Source organism: Manis javanica, chromosome 13 (genome assembly GCF_040802235.1).
Source record: "Manis javanica isolate MJ-LG chromosome 13, MJ_LKY, whole genome shotgun sequence".
Classification (NCBI taxonomy): Eukaryota; Metazoa; Chordata; class Mammalia; order Pholidota; family Manidae; genus Manis; species Manis javanica.
In genome coordinates, this window is record NC_133168.1 from 28775018 (window position 1) to 28791248 (window position 16231).

The following is a 16231-nucleotide window of genomic DNA, read 5'->3' on the forward strand; positions in this document are numbered from 1 at the left end:
ATCACCTCACACCAGTAAGGATAGCTGCCATCTAAAAGACAAACAACAACAAATGTTGGCAAGGCTGTGGAGAAAGGGGAACCCTCCTACACTGCTGGTGGCAATGTAAATTAGTTCAACCATTGTGGAAAGCAGTATGGAGGTTCATCAAAATGCTCAAAACAGACCTACCATTTGACCCAGGAATTCCACTCCTAGGAATTTACCCTAAGAACGCAGCAATCAAGTTTGAGAAAGACAGATGCACCCCTATGTTTATCGCAGCACTATTTACAATAGCCAAGAATTGGAAGCAACCTAAATGTCCATCGGTAGATGAATGGATAAAGAAGATGTGGTACATATACACAATGGAATACTACTCAGCCATAAGAAGTGGAAAAATCCAACCATTTGCAGCAACATGGATGGAGCTGGAGAGTATTATGCTCAGTGAAATAAGCCAAGCGGAGAAAGAGAAATACCAAATGATTTCACTCATCTGAGGAGTATAGGAACAAAGGAAAAACTGAAGGAACAAAACAGCAGCAGAATTACAGAACCCAAAAATGGACTAACAGGTACCAAAGGGAAAGGAACTGGGGAGGATGGGTGGGCAGGGAGGGATAAGGGGGGGGAAGAAGAAGGGGGGTATTAAGATTAGCATGCATGGGGGGGAGGGAGAAAGGGGAGGGTGGGCTGCACAACACAGAGAGGACAAGCAGTGACTCTACAACATTTTGCTGAGCTGATGGACAGTAACCGTAATGTGGTTGTTAGGGGGGACCTCATATAGGGAAGAGCACAGTAAACATAGTATTCTTCCTGTAAGTATAGATTAAAAATTAAAAAAAAAAAAAGAAAGAAAGAAAGAAAGAAAGAAAAGGGGGATTACTCCTTGATAGGATAAAACTATTGGTAAATCAAAGATCAACGCATGCTTTAAATATCGTTAATGTTCATCACTTAAAGGGTGTCAGATGATCAGCTATGGAGGTACTCTTTTCTGATAATATTCCTTTCTCTTAATAAAAAAAAAAAAAAGCAGTTACTGTGTGCTGACCTCCAATGAGTTCTGCACAGTGGTATAGAGGGCATGTCAAAGCGTGGGCAAAGGGTCTGTTTGTTTCTATGCAGAAGATCAAGGCCTAGCTTGTATACCCAGAAAATGAACTAAGATACGATATGAGGAGGAGCTTCCGGCATCAGCACTCTCTGGAGGACTTGTGCCGGGGGATGATCATCAAAAAGCCTCCACAGGGATCCGGACGATGCTGCGGTTGTAGCTGCATCCAGCCCACCGTCTCCTGGACTTGCCATAGGAATGAGAAGGGAGATGTCTAGGCTGGCATGTGCATACAGTGAGACAACGAATTTGACCAGATCTGTACTGTTGGAACTCAACTAGGAGTTGGGAGGGGTGCAAGGTGTAGCACTCCAAAATCTTATGACTATAGACTATCTACGGTTAAAAGAACATATGGGATGTGAACAGATCCCAGAAATGGGCTGCTTTAATTTGTCTGATTTCTCTCAGACTGTTCAAGTACAGTTGGACAATATCCATCATATCATAGACAAATTTTCACAAATGCCTAGGGTGCCTAAATGGTTTTCTTGGCTTCACTGGAGATGGATGGTAATTATAGATTTGCTTTGTTTATGTCACCGTATTCTTATTATGTTAATATGTGTGTGCAAATTAGTTAGTAGTTTAAAACCTATACATACTTAAGGTACTCTACAAGGAGATATGTCAAAGAAATAATCAATCCTCCCATGTTTTCTTCTATATGCTACCTCTATAGCTTTTCTTCTTCCTTCCTAATTACAACCCTTAAATAGAATTCGTGCCTCATATCGAATTTACCGAGTATCATAATTCCTCCAGGTGGTAAAGATACCTCGAGACAAGTGCTGGGCATAGAAGCCACAGGGCATAAATCTGAAAAGAAGTAAAAAGCTAACCTTTTCAAACAATATGGCTTCTCTCTCACTTACCAACTTTACATTTCCCTGTATGGCCCCGGAACATGACTGGTTAGCCAGAGACGGGTAAGATTCCTCAAGGGAGGAACAACCTAAGACAGGCACAGTCGCAGGGGGGCCATCAGGTGAGAATTTGGGGATCAACAGAGGTGAGGCTCAGAACCTCACCCCCCCTGCTTTGAGAGAAATCTTCTGCATCCGTGGATGTCTTGCTGCCCTTGTCTAGCCTGGATTAATACTTAGTCCATAGGCACACACCTGATCATCTGATCATCTACATTTGCCCTCTTACAGCACTAAACTATGTTTTCTACCTTTATCTTGCATCTACCTACCACTTCAGCATTTTATTAACAATAAAAATAATAATAATAATAAAGGGAGAAATGTGGGATCAGCATATAAATCAAGTACAAAAATCAAACGAATATTCATATTTGACATGATTGTTTATAGGTCATAATGCGTGATCAAAACCGAAAGTTTCTGTGATGAATGTCCTTGTACTGTTCACCATGTAAGAATTTATTCACTATGTAAGAATTCGTTCACCATGTAAGAACTTGTTCGTTATGCTTCAGAAGATTGGAGACTGACGAGAATTAGACTTAAGATGGATTAATGATTGTATATTGAGCATTGACCCCCCCTATACTGAATTTTATTGTTGTTAACAACCATTTGATCAATAAATATGAGAGATGCCCTCTCAAAAAAAAAAAAATACATCAAAAGGATCATACACCATGACCAAGTGGGAGTCATCCTAGGAATGCAAGGATGGTACAACATTCAAAACACATCAACATCATCCACCACATCAACAAAAAGAAGGACAAAATCCACATGATCATCTCCATAGATGCTAAAAAAGCATTCGACAAAATTCAACATCCATTCATGATAAAAACTCACAGCAAAATGGGTATAGAGGGCAAGTACCTCAACATAATAAAGGCCATATATGATAAACCCACAGCCAGCATCATACTGAACAGCGAGAAGCTGAAAGCTATTCCTCTGAGATCGGGAACAAGACAGGGATGCCCACTCTCCCCACTGTTATTCAACATAGTACTGGAGGTCCTAGCCACGGCAATTAGACAAAACAAAGAAATACAAGGAATCCAGATTGGTAAAGAAGAAGTTAAACTGTCACTATTTGCAGCTGACATGATATTGTACATAAAAAACCCTAAAGACTGTACTGCAAAAGTACTAGAACTAATATCGGAATTCAGCAAAGTTGCAGGATACAAAATTAACACACAGAAATCTGTGACTTTCCTATACACTAACAGTGGACTAATAGAAAGAGAAATCAGGAAAACAATTCCATTCACAATAGCATCAAAAAGAATAAAATACCTAGGAATAAACCTAAGCAAAGAAGAGAAAGACCCATACCCTGAAAACTATAAGACATTCTTATGAGAAATTAAAGAGGTCACTAACAAATGGAAACTCATCCCATGCTCTTGGATAGGAAAAATTAATATTGTCAAAATGGCCATCCTGCTCAAAACAATACACAGATTCAATGCAATCGCTATCAAATTACTAACAGCATTCTTCAATGAACTAGAACAAATAGTTCAAAAATTCATATGGAAACACCAAAGACCCCGAATAGCTAAAGCAATCCTGAGAAGGAAGAATAAAGTGGGGGGGGGATCTCACTCCCCAGCTTCAAGCTCTACTACAAAGACACAGTAATCAAGACAATTTGGTACTGGCACAAGAACAGAGCCACAGACCAATGGAACAGAATAGATACTCGAAACATTAACCCAAACATACAAGGTCAATTAATATTCGATAAAGGAGCCAAGGACATACAAGGGGGAAATGACAGTCTCTTCAACAGATGGTGGTGGCAAAACTGGACAGCTACATGTAAGAGAATGAAACTGGTTCACTGTCTAACCCTATACACAAAAGGAAATTCAAAATGGATCAAAGACTTTAACGTAAGTCACGAAATCATAAAACTCTTAGAAAAAAAACATAGGCAAAGAACATATCTCCCCGGGCAAGGGAAACAAAAGCAAAAATGCACAAGTGGGACTATATCAAGCTGAAAAGCTTCTGTACAGCAAAGGACACCATCAATAGAACAAAACGTTATCCTACAGTATGGGAGAATATATTCGTAAGTGACAGATCCGATAAAGGCTTGACATTCAAAATACAAAAAGAGCTCACACACCTCAACAAACAAAAAGCAAATAATCCAGTTACAAAATGGGCAGAGGAGCTGAATAGACAGTTCTCTAAAGAAAAAATTCAGATGGTCAACAGACACATGTAAAGATGCTCCACATCGCTTGTCATCAGAGAAATGCAAATTAAAACCACAATGAGATATCACCTCACACCAGTAAAGATAGCTACCATCCAAAAGACAAACAACAACAAATGTTGGTGAGGTTGTGGAGAAAGGGGCACCCTCCTACACTGCTGGTGGGAATGTAAATTAGTTCAACCATTGTGGAAAGCAGTATGGAGGTTCCTCAAAATGCTCAAAATAGAAATACCATTTGACCCAGGAATTACACTTCTAGGAATTTACCCTAAGAATGCAGCACTCCAGTTTAAAAAAGACAGATGCACCCCTGTGTTTATTGCAGCACTATTTACAATAGCCAAGATATGGAAGCAACGTAAATGTCCATCAGTAGATGAATGGATAAAGAAGATGTGGTACATACACAGTATGGAATATTACTCAGCCATAAGAAAAAAACAGATCCTACCATTTGCAACAACATGGATGAAGCTACAGGGTATTATGCTTAGTGAAACGAGCCAGGCAGAGAAAGACAAGTACCAAATGATTTCACTCACATGTGGAGTATAAGAACAAAGGAAAACTGAAGGAACAAAACAGCAGCAGAATCACAGAACCCAAGAATGGACTAACAGTTACCAAAGGGAAAGAGACTGGGGAGGATGGGTGGGAAGGGAGGGATAAGGGTGGGGAAAAAGAACGGGGGAATTACAATTAGCATGTATAGTGTGTGGGGGGGCATGCGGAGGGCTGTGCAACACAGAGAAGACAAGTAGTGATTTTACAGCATCTTACTATGCTGATGGACAGTGACTGTGAAGGGGTATGTGGCGGGGACTTGGTGAAGGGAGGAGCCTAGTAAAGATAATGTCCTTCATGTAATTGTAGATTAATGATACCAAAAAAAAAAAGTAAAAAAAAAAAAAGATGCAATACAATCCAAATACACTTGATGTTCTTTCTATATAGAGGATATCTGTAGTGTTGTGATAGGAATCAAAGACAGCACATTTTTTTTTTTGAATGACATCATACACCACATTCATTTTCCTGGGAGTTTTGGAGAGCTGTCGTTATACTCTATGAAAAGCAAGTATCATGAGTTCATCTAGAAATTAGTTTTACTATATAAATAAGCTTCCCTGTTTTTAGCTGGAATATTTTCTTCTCTTTCTTTACCCAGATACTCTCTTCATTCTTATCTTTTTTCTCCTCCCAGAACTGGGGACAACATTGGTACAGCAGTACAGATCAAGTGTGTTATCTTTTTCTATACAGTATATGAAAAGATGTTCAATTAAGTCTGATTACCATCCTTAAGATCTCTTCTAGCAAAGCAGGTTTCTACATATAATCTTAGTTCTGCATGTACTTACTAGAATTTACCTTGAAAAATTCAGTCTTTTCAGCTATGTATCTCAGGTTGCCTGGAGTGAGGGGAGGCCGTATAACCACAGCGACTCTTCCCTGGTTTGGACTTAAGGGCTGTGCAGGCTCCACACTGCTGACGTGTTCCCCAGTGACCATGGCCACAGACTGAGTCAACCCTACTAGGTCCATGACGAGAGAAATGGCAATGCTCTGCACACTGAAATCACTTCCTTGGTTGCAAGCAGCCATCAGAGTCTGGAGCCACAACGGAGGCTGTACATGCTCCCGTTCTGAAACAGAAGACGGGAGCTGCCAGAGTCCGTCACACAGACCCTGCAGACATACTCTGACTTCCACGCTTATTTAAAAAATCAAAGCATTTCAGCTTAATACGTTTAGGCCTTGATCTGTTAACAAAACCATGGTTGTGTTATGCCAGAGCTTTAAGAAAATAAAATAGCAACAAGAACTTCATAAACTTTTTAATATGTATTTTTCTTATGCTAAGACATAAGAACATGAATATAATCTATGTTCCTGTCCTGAAAAACAGCATATTTATCAACAAACATTATGTACTACTTACTATACTATGTGTGTATATACATAAAAATTTAAATAACAGTAAACACATGCTAGTCATAATAAAGGAAAGCAGCAGATCTAAATTTTACATTACTTCTTCCAGAGAAAGGAGTTAGTTTCCTTCTTAGCTTCTACTCACTTGCAAGCAAACTGAAAGAGAGCAAAATCACAAAATTTTCCAACATTTCAATCTCACCATAATGACAGTTTTAGTTAAAAAAGAATCTACAAATTAAAGTAAGACTTTAAAAACAATCAACTGGCTAAAAAAAAATCTCTCAGTTTTAGTATCTGAGTGTTTCTTTAAGAACAACGAGAAGTGTGCCATGGTAAGTATTCAAAGTAAGTAAAACAGAGATGACTTACCGCTCTCTGGGCTCTCAGGACACAGTTCTGAGGCCCGGCTCCCCTCGGCAATGTAAACCGGGAAGCTCGAGCATTCCAGGAACAGCTGACAGGCAGCCAGGAAGGCAGGAAGGTATTCTTCTGAAGCTTTCTGTTTGTTCATATTTCTACCTTTTACATCTCTGTGTGAATCCTTGTCCCATTTTGAAGCCTCTCCTTGCTCTCCACCGAGTTCTCCTTGATGCTCTGTAGCCAGAGTCTGAGAAAAAGCATTCCTCTGAATGATGTAGAAGTTGATAAGTCTGGTGAGAAACTGCTGGACATACTCCAAGCAGCACTGCATTGCAGTTTTTTGGGCTGTCTTCCCAGGGCAGGGAGCTGTCCCCTGAGTGACAATGGAGTGGGGCTGGACAATGGTTTCTTCAGATCCCACAGTGGAGGCTGTTTCCGTCTCGGAGGACGTGCTGCCAATTGGGATGGCAGCTGCCCCCTGCCCTTCACTCAGTTCTCTGTCAGTGTCATCACTTCGGTCTGCTTGGTACTGTATGAACTCAGTGAACCCACTCTCTGATGATCGACTACTTGGTGGATTTTCTCCATCTTCAAACACTTCAGTAGGATTTTCAAGAGCAACTGATGGTACCTGGTAGAGATTTTAAAAAGTAAAAGGCCGAGTAGCTAAATGTGTCCATTAGGAATTAAAAATTAGAAATGGCCATGTTTTGAGAGAAGTCAGTTTTCGATTAGACTATTCACAATTTAATCTATACATTCAGTTGAATTTTAAGTTTCTACAACTGATCTGTATATTTATCACAGTAGGAAATATTGACATGGTTCTAAAGAGCATATTAATATAAAGTTGCTCACTAAGTATTATTCAGTACATGCATAAAGTTAGGTTCTTGAGGGCAAAATATGTGCATGTACAAATCTCTAGGATCTATATCCTTGTTTTCATATAACTCACCATTTATTCAATCTACTCCATGAAATCATTTTCCTAGTGTTCAAACAATGAGAAATGTAAGGTTAAAAGAAATGTCATTTTAAAAACTAGAATAAAATCTAATCGGTCATCTCTTCAGGACTCACATGGATGTGAAATTTCTGTTTGAAATGTGTAAAATATTATTTAAGTATGTAACAAACAGTTACTGAACCCACATTATATGACAAACACTGCATTAGGTACTGGAAATAAAATAAATAGTTTGTAATCTAGAGAGGATAAGAGACAATTAATTATAATATATACAAAAAAAGAACCAGCTATTGGAGTGGAGCTGGAAAGGGTTAAACATTCCCTGTAGATAGGATGAGTACTATCATCAAGCATATTTTGTGTTTGTTCAAGTAAACAAAAGTTGTCCAAATGAAGAATTCCTTGGGTGACTGTCCCAGAGCATAATTTGAATTTGAATAAGATGACTAAAAATGATCTTACTGAGAATCACTGATGATACTCACTAATGCTTTGCTGCCATAAATCTGGGCCTCACCCCATGTTCTTTGCTTCAGTAAATGACACCACCGTTCATCAAACCAGGAAGACAGAAACTTGGGGGTGATTCTTGGAACCTTCTCCACCTTTCCTCCTCATTTCCCCTCCATCCACTTCAGATTAGTGGTTAAGGGTGCTGGCCATGAGTCAACTAAGGCTCTGCCACTTACTAGCTTGGCAAGTTATTTAACCTCTCCCAACCTTGGTTTCCTAATCTGTATAATTGAGATGACGATAATTCCTACATTTTACAGTTGCTATGAGGTTTAAGACAGACATTGCATATAGTGTATATAAAGCAACTGGCATAGTACCTGTCACTTAGTAAACATTCAACAAATGTTAATCAACCTTACCATTACCCTCACCAATCCATTACTATGTCTTACTCCTCTTTCCTCTTAAATATATGGCTAATCCATCCATTTCTCTCTGTCTTCACTCTCCCATCTTGTAGGACATATCACCGCCACCTCTCACCTGCACTACTGCAGGTCTCCCCACATCCATTTTTGTTTCTCAGATCCATACTCCATACTGCAGCCAGAGTAATTTTTCTAATACAAAAATCTGAGTATACCACTTGTCTTTTTTTCCCTTCAGTGTCTTACCATTGCTCCTAAGATAAAGAATAAAAGCCTTAGTATAGTGAAAAGGCTCTGTAAGATCTACCTACTGCGCAGCCACATCATCACCTCACTGTCTGCACTGTGCTCCTTTCCGCCTATAAGCCTTTGCAAATGCTCCTTCCTCTGTCCGTGTTCTCTTCTACCTCACCTCACCCCAATTCCTCGAGGGCTTCACTCAATCGTTCCTCAAACAAGCCTTCCTTGGCCCCCACTCCTACCACTCTGTATTTTCCTTCATACATTTATCACAACTGTAATTCAATATGCATTTATTTAAAGCATATCTCCCAAACAGAAAGAAAGGGTCGAAAATGGCAAAGACTATGCCTAGTTCACCACTGGATATGGTGCTGAATGAAAAAAGGTTGTTTTCTCTGTTTCAAAGGTAAGAAAACTGAGGCTCAGGGAAGCTAAAAAGAAAACTTGCCTAAGGTCATACAGTGAATAGGCTTAGTGGTCAGAAGAAGAGCTCAGATCAGGTGACCCCAGACCACATGCTCTTTTCACTTTAGCATGTTGCTGCATCCTGTCACAGATGGGAGCTTCTCCTATTGTAATGCCAAGTTTAGAGGTAGCTATCAGAATTTAAATTCACTGCCAACTTTTCTCCTTTGAAAGGTTAACAACCATTTCAAATGTTGTATTATTTTAAAAAGTAAGTCTTATTTAAATGGTAATGTTGTCATCAGTTTATTATTGTAAGGCTATTTCTGTATTAATCACTTTTATACAAGGATCATAAATCAGGAGATGATACACTAATAGAATTCAAGCTATAAATTTAGTTAATATAATTTGGATGCATTTATAATACTTCATTTATTGTCTGTATTACATAATTATGTTTCAAATTATTTTATAATAAAATGTCTTTCTGAAAATAGAAAGGAATGACATGTTTGGACATTTGGGTATAGCAATGCAATATACTGATTTTATAAAAATGAACTAAATGCACAGAGACAAAATTAGATATATATTTTTAAAAAATCAGTCCTTTGCTTATACTTTCAAAAAAAAGGAATAGAAACAATACCCTCAGCCTTCAAATACATCAGTTTTAGACATGTTAGTGAACTTGCTACCAGTGTGCCCTGGGGATATACAAGAAAACCAAAGAGAAAGAGAAGGGAAAAAGCATACTCTTAAGGTTAATGAACCACTATATTTAAAACAAGTATATTATTTAGCTGTCCTTCATTTAATATAAATGAGTGTTCTCATTTACTTTATCTGTAAACATCAAAAAATGCCTCCAAGATGTACCTAATAAATATTCACAGATTTAACTAGTTACTGAGAGAATACTAAGGTCCTTCCCCTATTCTCTCATTAACCTCATTCTTATAAAAAGCAAAGCAGTTAATACCTATTTTAGTTTTATTTTTAAAAAAGATCCTAGAAGTATAAATTAAGGAAAAATAGAACAAAATGAATTTTCCAAAAATAGAATCAATATATATCCACATATAAATTATAAACAGGAAGGATGGAAAATAAGTGACTAGTTTTAGTTTATGTAAGATAATACTGGGATATATTTAAATCAACAGATAATCAGTAATTTTCATTTTGTATGTGAAGAACAATATATTTAGAAAGTCCAAGAAAAAAGTTTAGGATTAATATTTGACGTGAAAGGTTGTATGAGATCAGCCTTGTATTTTGCCTGGCTGAAAAAAATAAAAAGCAACTGAAAAATTATTAAGGGCAACCATACAAACCCAGGATTTAGGTAATGAACCTTACATAAAATTATAGAAGTTTTAAAATCCCTGTTTTAACATAATGCCACTGTTCCTAAATTCAATGGAATTGTTTAATTCCACTGTATGTCTTAGTATTTCCTATAAAATATTTTAATAATATAAACCTAAAAGCTTTTAAACACATGTTTTTTTCACTGGTGTTCTATAGATGTTTAAGTACGTTACTAGTGCCAAACATTAAAATTATTTAATTCTATTAAACACCATAAAGTAAGCATTAAGAATCTGGGAAGACTGAGGAGAGTAAAAGGATTCTGGATTTGAAGAAAAACATGTCAAAAATTTAGTATGTATATGAAAAGGACAAGTAAAATTTAGACTATAAACCTGCTGTCTGATATGGTAGCTACTAGCCACATTTGGTACTGAGCTCTTGAGATGTGGCTGATCTGAGAGAGGAGCTAAATTCTTTTTTCAATTAATTTAAATTAAAATTTTAAAAGTGATACTTAGTTATGAGAAAACTTCTAAGAATATTTAGAACAGCTTGGGTATGTGAATCTAATTTTTCAAATAAAAGTTTTATAAAATGTAAATGAAGATCAAGTATTTCTGATTAAAATTTAGCATTTGAATGAAGATGTGCTGTGTAAGTATAAAATACACACTGGAATTTTGAAGACTTAATACAAAAAGAGAATGTAAAATATCTAATTTTTTCTTATTATATCAATTATATACTGTTCAACTTATATGCTAAATGATAATATATTAACTATACTGGGCTAAATAAAATATAATTAAAATTATTTTCACCTATTTCTTTCTATAGTCTAATGTGAGTACCAGGACATTAAAAATCAGGTATTATATTTCTGTTGGAAAGTGCTGATACAGTTAAATTACTCTAGTACCAGATGCCTACAGGATGGTCTACTGCCCCAACACTTAGATCTAGCAAAGACTCACTAATATGTAAATTATTATGTATTAAGTGATTTTGTTCAGAAGTTGTTCTACTTTGAAGAAATAACTGGTCTAATATAAAAAACAATAGCAAACATTACCTTTTTGTCTTCCCATTCTTTGACTGAGTTGTTCTGCCCACTTGGAAACTGCAACACACCTCCAGTGCTGGCAGGTAAGAGTGGAGGTTGAACCTTACTGAGGATCTTTGAGCAGAGCCTGAGTGAATCTGTGAGTTGAGACAAATGCAATGTCTGGAGATGGCTTGTCAGGGCAGAAATCATCCTGAGGAGCAAATGGGGCAAATGTTCTGTCTGGATTTCAATATAAGTCTCCTGAAAATAAAAGTGACATGAGGAAAGTTAATATATGATGCATAACCCAAAAGTTACGTTATTTCATTTATTTTTAATCTATATAAAATGGGAATGACTTTACTCATCTGTAATACCTTATATGTATCATGCTCTTAATAAATATTATATGGTCACCCTATTATTAATGATTTATAAAATTTCTATTCCCAAATTCTCAATTTAAGTACTTCAAAGCATATCTTATAAAATAACCCCAGTATCATCAGCTACATTACTGAATAAATCAGAAGTGAATACAATCAGTTAAAGACAAAACAGGCTGAACGTCATACCTGACACAGCACCCTCATACTTCTAGTAGGCTTCAAAATGAGAAAGCAAAGAATTGAAGAGAGAAAAGATAAGGGGAAAAGATTTGCAAAAGTGTTCATTTAATAGAAAGAAGCAATAATGAATATAAATGCACCATTAGACCGCTATACACTAAACAGTTAAGATTTCAATAATATGCAATTATGAAGTACATTCCATGTATTATGTAAGACTTATATATATATTATATAAAATATATATCAGAAGACAAAATACTTGAAAAACTTTAGAAAAAAGGCTATGTCAAAAGGGAAAAATATCAATTTAACTTTAAAGATGAAATTTATTTGAAGATGAGGTTTGTCTACAACATGAAAGTATTTGAACTATGTTATTACATTCTCTCAGTATTTTTTTTAACAAAGTGGTCTTACCAAAGAAACTATATCCAACAAAAAATCCACCAGTAAGCAGAAATTGGTCAGCTGTAACTCAGATGACTCACTACTATCTCCAGGCCTAATCTGAAGTCGGGCGTGCAGTGTCCTCCTAAAAGGACAAAATTCACTTTATCAAAGTGTACTCTCAAGGGACAGTAATACATATAACATCATTGTCATTTTAATGAGAATCAAGTCAACACTGAGACACACACAGTAATGTTCTTGTGATGAAATACCTTCCTTTTCCCCCAAGATACTACTGTAGAGGGAAAACTCCCAAGGCAGGTTTTCTCTTGTTCTCCTTAACCTCTCCCTGTAATTCCCATCCTGCATGTCCAAGTTTTCTGATCTCACTTTTTTGAGACTTTTTTCCATTGTTCCCACTACAGATATCATCTCCTAGCTGAAATTATCTTGATGCTGCCTGATCTCTAAACCTTTGGGCCTTTGTTTATACCAATTTGTCCTCTTGGATGGCTATTGTCCCCAGTCTCATCCTCTCATATACAGAATGCATCTATCCTTCAAAGTTTGAGATCAAATGTTCTCTCCTCCAGGAAGTCTTTTCTGATCCTAGCAGTAGAGGTCATTCCTCCAACATTCACAATAAATTGTATCGATCCTATATGACCATATATTGCCCTACACGCTGGACACAAAGTAAGAATATGATATAGTCCCTAACCAGCAAGAAATATAAATATATGGACAAATAAATGTAACAATGTCAGTATGGGAGAAGCTGATTCTGACAGGAGATTTGAGGGAGCCATGGAAGGCTACTGAAAGGCAGATGACCTCTTTATAGGACCTTGGCAGATGGGCTAGAGGGAAGAATATTTCAGAAGAAAAAGCACCAGTGAAGGTTTGGCAATGTGAGTGAAGGCTCACTTAATGTGTGTTCAGGGAATAATCCTGGTTAGCTAAAGAAGGGTGTGTGTGTGTGTGTGTTTGTGGACACAGAAATGAAAGCAGAAATCCAGGCCAGGGATAGGTGGTGAAAAGATACTCATAATTCCTCTGCATTCCTACATTTTAATTAATGTATTTGTGACTTTAAATTTAACACTAGGAATATGCATCTACATGTCTTACTTTTTCCTACTACAAGATCCTTGAAGACAGGGACTATTTATATGCCAAGTATGGTGCTTCTCCACTGGATGCTCAGTATCTACTGAATGAGTAAACAAGTAGCTTTCTAAATCATTAAAGGGATTAATGTTTTATATTTTTAAAAAACTTCTAATTCTGAGATTGCACATGTTTAGTTTTTGACTATATTCCCAAGGCTTGAGAGGTTAACCTGGTTTTGAGAGAATATGGTCTAGAATCCAGACAGATTCCACTCAGGTTCAAAAGTGCTGTGTCCTAAGTGATGGAGGGCTTGCATCACTCACCAATGACAATATGGATTGATTCTATGGTTCTAAGAAACACAGCATGCCTGAGAAAGTTCTGGTTACTCAAAGTGGAATCATTTCGGGAAAGTGGGTTAGGCAGCAGCCACAAATTTGCTACTTTCTCTATAACAAAGAACTGGATTACTATTGATTGGAGAGGGGAATCTTTCATCTCTCTCGTGACTGAGTAACTAAATTTATCAATTATCAGATTATGTGATCAATGACTATGTAATTGAGATTGAAGGGTAGAGTCAGATTAGAGCTATTAAATAATAGTTGTCAGTAGTAGTAGGAGAATACATAAAAGAACATCTTTTCATTATACTCAAAAACTTAAAAAAAAACTCCAGGTTGGCTTTGGGTGCTAATAAAATGAAAAGAAACTGTAAAATAAAAATGAAAGTTTAACATACCTACAACATTCTTCAAACCAACGTGCAACATAATCCCACATATAATAAGGTTCAAAGGAATTAAAGAGAAGGTTGGCAGTTTTAATCAGCTCTGATGTTTTCTTATTTTCCCTTAATTTACTAAAAAAAAGGAAAAAACAAAAACATTCATTTTTTTTCACATTTAAATTTGAGTGGAATATTGTTAGGGCAGTACATATTCCTAGATAGCTGCTAGAAAACTTGCTGGTGAGAAAACTGCAACACAATTTTTATTTACTGCTACAGTATTACTTTACATGGTTATTTGTACAAATTAGAGTTTTTATAACTCAAATGTATGATCAAGACCAAAAATTAGGCTTGCATAAAAAAATAGCTGTGCTTATAGCAAAATAACAATTAAGTTCTTTTGAACTATTTTGAATGTCTGACTGCTAATTTGGCATTAAATGCTGTTGTTTCCCTTGGCACACATAAACTGAGTAATGATTTGATTCTGACAGCCTTGATGCTGAACGAATTTTGCCTCTTTTCCTGCACTGTTCAGTATTTGCTTAAGAAAGGTGAAGGCTTTTTTTGGTGAGTTTCAGTCAAATTATTCTTAGCTTGAGAAACAATAACCAAAAAAATTAATACTGTAAACAGCCATCAGAGAAAAACAACTTTTTTAAAGTAGGAACCCTTCAGCCTATTAACTACACACTGATAAGGAAAAATTCTGCAATGTCCCAAAATTAAGTGACATAAGGGCTGGAGAATAAGACAAAGTGACATGGAAAGATAATCAGTCAATAGCCACAGCCAAAGCTAAGCAGAAACTCCACGTTCCTGTGCAAAGTCATTTCAATGACTATCCGGAAGGTCCCCAGAACCACCGAATCTCTCTCACATGTAAACAGACCCTGACCATCAACAGCCAGTCCATGAGCCTTCTCTACGGACTGTTCCTGGACTTTCTCTGCTTCGCATTAGCTTGCCTTCCTTATCTATAGTCAGTGTGAATTTGAACAACTTTATTGTCTTTAAGACCCCTTATAAATATCCTGTTTCTTGAATCTGGCAGACAAGTTGTTTCTGTTAACTGGTCTTGTTGCTGGTGAAGCAGAAGTGTCCTGTCCCAGGACTCAGTCCTTTTACTGGCTGGCATGTATAAAGACGCAATAAACCTTTTTATTTCAGAGACCTCTCAGTTTCTAGAGCTTTTGATTTATCACCACCTACCCACCATCTCCTGCCACCCTTCTGAACAATTAATGCAATTGTTTTTATACATAGTGAGATACTGTCAAAACAGCTAGCATGTAACAGAAAAAAAGGTTAGTTAAACACTCTGTGGGGTAATAGAAATTTTCAGAGTACAGAATGAAACAGAGTACCAGGTTAATCAACACTAACTTCTCAAACAAAAATTAGAGGAATCATATTAATCAGAAATAAAAAAACTGTCTTAAAATGTTTTAATATATAAAAAGAAGTGTGTTTTAGGAAAGCCCAAATTATCTCCAAAGTCTCATCAAGGAGACACTAATGAAATGCAAACTATGTAAAAGAAATTGTAATCATGGAACCTTTGTGATATTAGGATGACAGGTGGGACTGGAAAGCAAGCTGCTTAAAGTAGAGAAGAAGTGAATAAGTAAAACTCAATCAACATGTATCTTCCACTGACTTAGAGAATAGGATACACTAATGTTATATGACTTATCCCAGGCATTAAAATATATATATATATATATATTTACATACCTGAAAGAAGAAATAACCATGACTTTAAAAACGAAACCAAAACTCTTTAAAGAACACCCGGTGCCCTTTGATTCATTTAACTCTGTGTTTCAAGTCTTTTTCGATCTATGATTTGGTTTCCTGAGTTTGTCAAGTCACCAAGAGGCACTACCCTCATGCAAAAAACAGGCCTGTTACCAAGCAAAGTACAACTCCCATTATTCACTGACATGTGGCAGTTAATCTCCTGTGAGTTTGTTAAGAGT

At 36.7% G+C, this 16231-nt stretch overlaps 1 protein-coding gene across 9 annotated transcripts in view; it reads right to left on the reverse strand.

Moving 5' to 3' along the window:
• The window catches only part of DOP1A (DOP1 leucine zipper like protein A), a 160098-nt gene that overhangs the window by 61460 nt on the left and 82407 nt on the right, over positions 1-16231 (reverse strand). For 8 of the 9 annotated variants that reach the window (XR_012124158.1, XM_037004942.2, XM_073219408.1 and 5 more), the window contains exons 11-16: positions 14259-14378; positions 12431-12545; positions 12017-12046; positions 11469-11702; positions 6581-7202; positions 5645-5919 (exon numbers count right to left, since the gene is read on the reverse strand). Coding sequence is in view for 8 of the 9 variants with exons in the window: in XM_037004942.2 (XP_036860837.1) it covers positions 5645-5919; positions 6581-7202; positions 11469-11702; positions 12017-12046; positions 12431-12545; positions 14259-14378 (1396 nt within the window). In the remaining variant the exon portion in view is untranslated. The remainder of the gene's footprint in view (positions 1-5644; positions 5920-6580; positions 7203-11468; positions 11703-12016; positions 12047-12430; positions 12546-14258; positions 14379-16231) is intronic. The other variant, XM_073219409.1, reaches the window with a different exon arrangement.